Source organism: Physeter macrocephalus, chromosome 17 (assembly GCF_002837175.3).
Source record: "Physeter macrocephalus isolate SW-GA chromosome 17, ASM283717v5, whole genome shotgun sequence".
Taxonomy (NCBI): Eukaryota; Metazoa; Chordata; class Mammalia; order Artiodactyla; family Physeteridae; genus Physeter; species Physeter macrocephalus.
In genome coordinates, this window is record NC_041230.1 from 54,878,098 (window position 1) to 54,885,137 (window position 7,040).

At 54.0% G+C, this 7,040-nt stretch overlaps 1 protein-coding gene across 1 annotated transcript in view; it reads right to left on the reverse strand.

Annotated features, from left to right (window-relative positions):
- Positions 1-261: 261 nt before the first annotated feature.
- Positions 262-7,040, reverse strand: part of LOC129391408 (uncharacterized) — an 8,263-nt gene continuing 1,484 nt past the window's right edge. The window contains exons 3-7 of the mRNA XM_055078926.1: positions 6,440-6,680; positions 5,235-5,482; positions 4,740-4,926; positions 2,845-3,312; positions 262-1,917 (exon numbers count right to left, since the gene is read on the reverse strand). Coding sequence (XP_054934901.1) covers positions 3,288-3,312; positions 4,740-4,926; positions 5,235-5,482; positions 6,440-6,680 — 701 coding nt within the window. The 3' untranslated portion in view covers positions 262-1,917; positions 2,845-3,287. The remainder of the gene's footprint in view (positions 1,918-2,844; positions 3,313-4,739; positions 4,927-5,234; positions 5,483-6,439; positions 6,681-7,040) is intronic.

The window sequence follows — 7,040 nt, forward strand, 5'->3', positions numbered from 1 at the left end:
AATCATCAAGGACCTCACATCAGGGACCCCAGAAAGCTTTAGTTTATGTAGCATTAGCTATCGATACATACCATATTAAAAATTAAAATGAAAAAGTTATTTACTTATCAAATTGCTAAAAATCACCATAAATAAATGTAATATAAATTACATTTCAATGAAAATAACTATATTTTCAAAACACAATTCTAGACACTTTTACATTTATTTTATTGTTATATACTTTTATATTTGTATTTATTCTTATGTATTTTTCACTATTTATTGTACATTGTTGGCGTTATTTTACATTTCTGCACATTTCTGTACTGCCTGGCTTAATAGGAGACAGCTGGATTCTCACATCTGCTTCTGCATTCAGCCTCTGCGATACATTGTTCTGGTTGAAATATGTGAAGAAGATTCGGCCTCACACAGGTATGTGGTGTGGAGTATTTTATTAACAGAGAATGTCGGATAGTTTTTTCTTTGATGCTACACCAAAAGTCAACAAGTAGTATTTTCTCAAAGGTTAGCTGTAACGTGGAGCCTGACACCAAGTCAGTGACCCTTTTCTACTCTGTTCCGTGAGTATCTGCTGGTGTGGTTTGCACTCTGAGTGAATCATTCCTCGAGGCGTGATTTCACCACATCCCACGTAGGTCATTTGGAAAATATTGGTTCATTGAGTTATGCATCCAAATATTGACACTTTTTATGTAAAAGTTCACATTTATTAACATTATCCCTGCTCTCAGGAGTGTCCTTAAGTGTTGGAAAGCTGTTAAGATTACAGAAGTAGCACAATTTTTCCAAAGTTAGAATTTTCTCTTGTGAGTTCAAATGTTACCGTTGTTTTCCCTGGTAAATATCTTATTTTTTCCAGTAATAATTCTTTTTTTTAAAAATTGGAGTATAGCTGATTTACAATGTTGTGTTAGTCTCAGGTGTACAGCTAAGTGATTCATTTCCATATATATATATATATATATATATATACACACCTCGATCTATCTCTGTCTAGATTTTTTTCAAATTCTTTTCCATTATGTTACAAGATAATGAATATAGTGCCCTGTGCTATACAGTAGGTCCTTGTTGGTTATCTGTTTTATACAGAGTAGTGTGTGTGTGTTAAAGCGAACCTCCCAATTTATGCCTCCCCACCTTTTCCCTTTGGTAACCATACGTTTGTTTTCTATGTTTATGAGTCTGTTTCTGTTTTGTAAATAAGTTCACTTGTATCATTTTTTTATATTCTACATATAAGTGATCTCATATGGTATTTGTCTTCCTCTGTCTGACTTACTTCACTCAGTATGATAATCCGTAGGTCCATCCATGCTGCTGCAAATAGTATTATTTCATTCTTTTTTATGGCTGAGGAGTACGCCACGGTATCTATATATACCACACCTTCTTTATCCATTCCTCTGTTAATGGACGCTTAGGTTGTGTCCATGTCTTGTCAGTAGTGCTGCAGTGAACACTGGGGTGTGTGTATCTTTTTGAATTATGGTTTTCTCCAGATATATGCACAGGAGTGGGATTGCAGGACAAATGCTACCATTTAAACAAATACTGTCAGGTGTTTTTCTTGAACTGGCAGGTTTACTTCATTCATTTTCAGGGAACTGTCTGCCAGATGCCCGAGTCTGGGTGACAACGGGCCATCTGTGTCATTCTTTCCCATTAAAAAGGTGTCCCGAGAGAAGCTTCCCTGAGACCACCCTGTGCTCGGTCGGGGTTCTCCAGAGAGACAGACCAGTAGGGTACATAGAGATACATGTGAGAAGAGGTTTGTTATGGGAAGTAACAACGTGGTCACGGAGGCCGAGGAGTCCCACCGTGTGCCGTCTGCAAGGGTGATTCAGTCCAAAGAAGCATCTGAGAACCAGGAGCCCCGGTGTCCAAGGGCAGCAGCCGATGGGTGTCCAGCTGAGGAAGAGAGAGCATTTGACCCTCCTCCCCTTTTTGTGCATTTGGGCCCCAGCATATTGGACGACGGCCACCCACCTTGGTGATGGCGATCTTCCCTCGATTCCAACGCTCATCTCTTCCAGAAACACCTTCACAGACACACCCAGAAATAATGTGCTACCAGCCACCTGGGCCTCCCTGAACCCAGCCACGTTGACACATAAAATCAAACCCCAGAGCAAGACAAGCGGCTTATGTACTTCCCGCTTTGCCCCAGAAGACATTAGAAAGGCGGTTACTCTGGGGCTGAGATTCCACACGACTGGCACTCGTCGCTGCCCTGCTGAGGACGCCTCGGGGAAGCCGTGTTGCTCTGACCACGAGCGTGAGCCGGGAGGACTCGGCGATGGTGAGCGCAGGCCGGGCCGAGGCCACAGTGCAGAGGTCACCTTGCGACAGAGGCAGCCGGCAGCAGTGTCGTCACGCAGCGGGTCTGACCTCACAGACCCCGGAAGGGCTGGGGCCCTGGGGGTAGACTGGGGGCTGGCGCGGGGGACCCAGTTCAAGCCCCCTGCGGGAACACTCACGCCCACCCCCACCCCCTTATCTCACCGCCTCCTGGTGTAATGCAGTGTCCACCTGCCCCAGCCGGGGGCCTCCCCACCTCCAAGCCCTGGCTTTCTGAGGACTCTCCCTTCCTCGCTCCCTGCTCTGGTCTCGGGTGCCGGTTCTGAACCCCAGCTGTGTGGCGAAGCCCCTTGAGCGTGGTGACCTAGCTCTCCCTCCTCACCTGTTCCCCCCTAACCAGTGCTCAGCACAGACTCTGATCAGCTGACTGCTTGCTCATGAGTCTAAGCCTCCTCCCACTCCCACCTTCTTCTGGTACCTTCAGTGTGAAAACCCAAACTCAACATGATCAGAGAGGAAGGAGAATGCGCGGCTCACCTAAGCAGAAGTCTGGAGGCAGGAGAGCTCCACGTGTACGTGCGGTGGCTCTGGATATCGCCCTGGACTCGGGCTCTGTCTGCCTGTCTTCCCATTGGCTCGCTCTCAGGACGGCACTCCTCGTGGTTACAAGATGGCTGTGGCGGTTCCAGACATCACACACAGACACAGCATCCACCATGAGAAAAGAGGGGCTGCTTCTTCCAACGCATCTTGTTTCCTTCGTGAGGAGAACCTGCCCAGATTTGCCCTCACATCCTTGGGCCAGAATCTCCGGCAAGGGGATGAGACCCCTGTGGCTGGTTTAGGCCGACCACGGTCTGCCCTCTGGGGCTGGAGGTCTGGGACCCACCTCCCTTCCCCACATGACTCGCGGGGAAGTTGGGAACATGAACAAAATCGGCGTTCAGAGGAAAGAAGGAAGGTCGGGTGGCAAACGTTTGTCAAACAGCAGACAGAGCTGGATTCCTGGGTTTGGGAGAAAAGAGGTCAGTTGCAGCGGCAGCCTGATGACCGCTCCTTGCAGCACCCGGCACCCTCTCCGATATTTGCTCCTGCCAGAATCCGAGAGGGGATGCTTTGGGGGTCGGGGAGAATTTAATTCATTCAGCACCTCTTCCGAAGGGCTCCTGTGTGCCGGGGGGCCGCGCCTGGGGTTCTCGCCACCTCCCCAGGGCTGACTCAGAACCAGTGGCTTCACTTCCCATCATGTAAATTCCAGACCCCGTAACGCCAGCACGCCAGTCTGACCCCAGCCAGCCTTCACGGTCTCACCTCCTGCTGGCCGAGTTTACGCTGAGCGTGAACTGCCCGCGGCGGACCCTCCTGCCCCTCCCGCCATCTCCCCGGGTCCAGATCCTGCTTCCTTCAAGGACCGGGTCAAACATTACTTTCCCACAAAGCCTTCCTGGAACCCACCTGTTTGAAGCGAGGTCTTCCTGAGCCCTTCGCATCTTGCGATATATTTATGTAAATATTTCACAATAATGATGACAGCTAGTTTTTCAGCATTTGCTCTATTCCAGGCCCAATGCCAAGAGCTTATTTAATTTTTATAACATCCATTGGAGGTAGGCATTCTTATTCTCGGGTGAGAAGCTGAGACTCAGAGAGATTAATTTGCCTGCTGTCACACGACTACAGCTAGCAGAAGCGGGGTACTGGCTCTCTGTTGCTACGTTCAAATCACCCCCAAACTTAGCAGCTACAACAACACACTCACGATGTCGGTTTCTGTGGGTCCCGAGCCCAGAAGTGGCTCGGCCCGGTGGCCCCGGCTCGGACTCGAGTGAGGCTGCAGCTGGAGTGTCGGCAGGGCTCCCGTCTCACCTGAAGGCCCCACCCGCCTCCCAGGAGGGTCCTAATCACCCCCAAACTTAGCAGCTACAACAACACACTCACGATGTCGGTTTCTGTGGGTCCCGAGCCCAGAAGTGGCTCGGCCCGGTGGCCCCGGCTCGGACTCGAGTGAGGCTGCAGCTGGAGTGTCGGCAGGGCTCCCGTCTCACCTGAAGGCCCCACCCGCCTCCAAGGAGGCTCCTCCCCCGGCCGTGGGCAGGAGGCCTCAGCTCCTCCGGCGTGGCCTCTCCCCGGGGCTGCCTGAGTGCCCTCACACGTGGCTCCCCCCGGGGTGAGCGATCCGAGAGCCAGGAGGAAGCTCAGTGCTGGCCACGACCTTGCCAGAGTCACTCACATTCCTGCCCAGGTCTGCCCTCTTCAGCTGGGATGGGACTGAACGTGGGCACGGACACCAGGAGGCGGGCACAGTGGGGCCGGACCTCCGTCGTGGGGGCTGGTGGCCAAAGGCAGGCGGAACCCACGTGCTGCCTGACCCTAACCCCAGCTCCGACTGGCACGTCCTCCGTAAGTCACCCAGTGGAGGGAAAGATTCCTACCTGGTGTCCTGCGGCTCCTGGGTGCTCCAGCTGGAAGGGTTTCCTCTGGGAAAGGCTGGGGTTGGGAGTGGACAGGGGGCCTCAGGGCAAGTTGTCAGGTGGGGAGGCCACCGTGCTCTCATCTGCCTTCTGGAGAAGCCGTCGCATTCGTTCCACTTGGCACTGACCGAGCACCTGCTCAGGGTCTCTGGTGAGGGACGGGCGATAAGGACGCTGATGATGACAGGAGTGACGGCAGCTAATATTTATGAACAGCTTTAAGTGTCCCTGCTCTTTGACCTTCCCCGTGGGATTAAGCTGGGAACCGCGGTGGGAGCTGGCATCGCCCATTTCATGGACAGGAGCACGTGGACCCCGGCGTCCCACAGCCCTGCCGAGGCCACCCCCCCAAGACCCCCTCCGGGGACGGCTCTCCTCCCAGGGTCAGATCCAAGCGCAGCTGAGGTCCGGAACGGCAGGGCTCGCCCGGGTGCCCCGGAGCAGGGAGGCACTCACCCGCGTGGCCTCCCGGCTCTAGGGCCTGCCGTGCCAGGCGGCCCCAGCACTTTACACGCAGGGCCGCTCCCTCCTGACCGCACACGTGGCCCTGGGAGACCAAAGCGGCCGTGATCGCAGGAGCCCGCCTCTTCGGGAGACAGGTGCCTCCCTCCTTCAAGCTGTCCCATCCTTCAGAGCTTGTCGGAGCACACAGCGGGGAGTCCTGGCGCACATGGTTTTGTGTTCCAGTTTTTCGGTGGTAGGATCTAGGGAATTATTTTATGCTATTTTTATCCAACCGTAGACTGCTATGAGCCATTCTAGCGTCGCTATACAGCGTCACTGTCGTACTTCGCGTGGCCCTGTGGTCTCGCTCTTTCCTCTGTCTCAACTCGGCCCCCGCGGAGCAGCACTGCTGGGAACGCCTCTGAGGATGTCGCCGTGGAGACCATTTCTCCTTGTCGGAAGGAGCTGTCTGGCTTCGCGTGGGGAAGAGTTGTGGTCTTAAGCACAAGGACACACACGTCTGCTTGTTCGCTTAAGAATCTCAGAGCCGTGAAAAGGTGAGGGGCACGAGGCGGGGAGCAGGGAGCAGAGCTCCGGGTTCAAACCCTGGCTCTGTCACTTCGTCACGGTGACAGGCACTCAGAGCCTCCGTCTCCGCATTTCCCGTGGCCAGTCACACGGCCCGCTGCGCAGCCAGCCTCAGACACCGGCTCGGCGCACCCCTGAGGGCCCCCATCACCTGGCCTGGCTTGATTTTCCTCCAGATCACTTGTCTGTCTCGGCTCGGACAGCCTGAACGACACATGCCTCTTTCTCCCACGCCTGGAGGCTGGATGTGTCTGATGGGATCCCACTGCCTGGCCTGTAGACGGCCGTCCTCTCGCTGTGTCCTCTCCGGCCGGAGAGGAGAGAGGGGAGCGGGCTCTCTCGAGACTCTCGTAAAAGGGCACTCATCCCATCCTGGGGGCTCCACCCTGACCACCTCATGTAACCCTGATTGTCTCCCAAGACCCCACTTCTTAACACCATCACATTAAGGGGCGGGGTTCCAACATGTGAATTTGGTGGGGGGGGGGGCGGGCGGGACAAAAACTTCAGTCTATAATGTCATCAATGGCATATGACCCGTCTAACTATTCCCTTTCCTTCTCCCCCACGAGCACGTAAGTGACCGGAGGGCAGGGGCTGTGTTTACATCTCCGGTGCCTGGAACACACCTGGGGACACGTCGGCACCTGCACAAACACCCAGCTGCCTGTCGTGAGCTGCGGGAGGCCGTGGGGTCCTGGGTTATCCAGCAGAGGCGGTGACGCGACGATAAGGATTTGCCACGTCTGCCGATCAGGCTCCTTTTCCCATTGTGTGCCTGGTGGAAAGCAAAGCCCTGGGAATCCTTGGAGTGTTTGGGACCAGAGGCGAGAGAGCAGCCGAGGAGACTCAGTGATGGGCGGGGGCTGCCTGCAGGTGGAGAGGAGCCACGTCCACGGGGACATCCTTGAGGTGTTTCCTGTCCCCTCCCCCTTTAAAACTTATTTTACAGTCTAGTTTTTTATCTTTATCACAGGTACACACAGTTATCCAGCCACACGGTTTAAGGAACCCCCATTCCCTTCCCAGTCACCAGAGACACGGCTTTCAATTCCTTTGATATTTACCTCCACGCGTCCACCCCGGTGCTCTTTGCTCCTGTGATGGACACCCGGCCTCAGTGTCTCTCTCCACCCCACACCCTTCCTGTGCCCCCATCCCTGCCCCAGAGAGGGAGAGAGGGAGAAAGGCGGAGAGCGGGAGAGAGAGGGAGGGAGGGGGGAGAGAGAT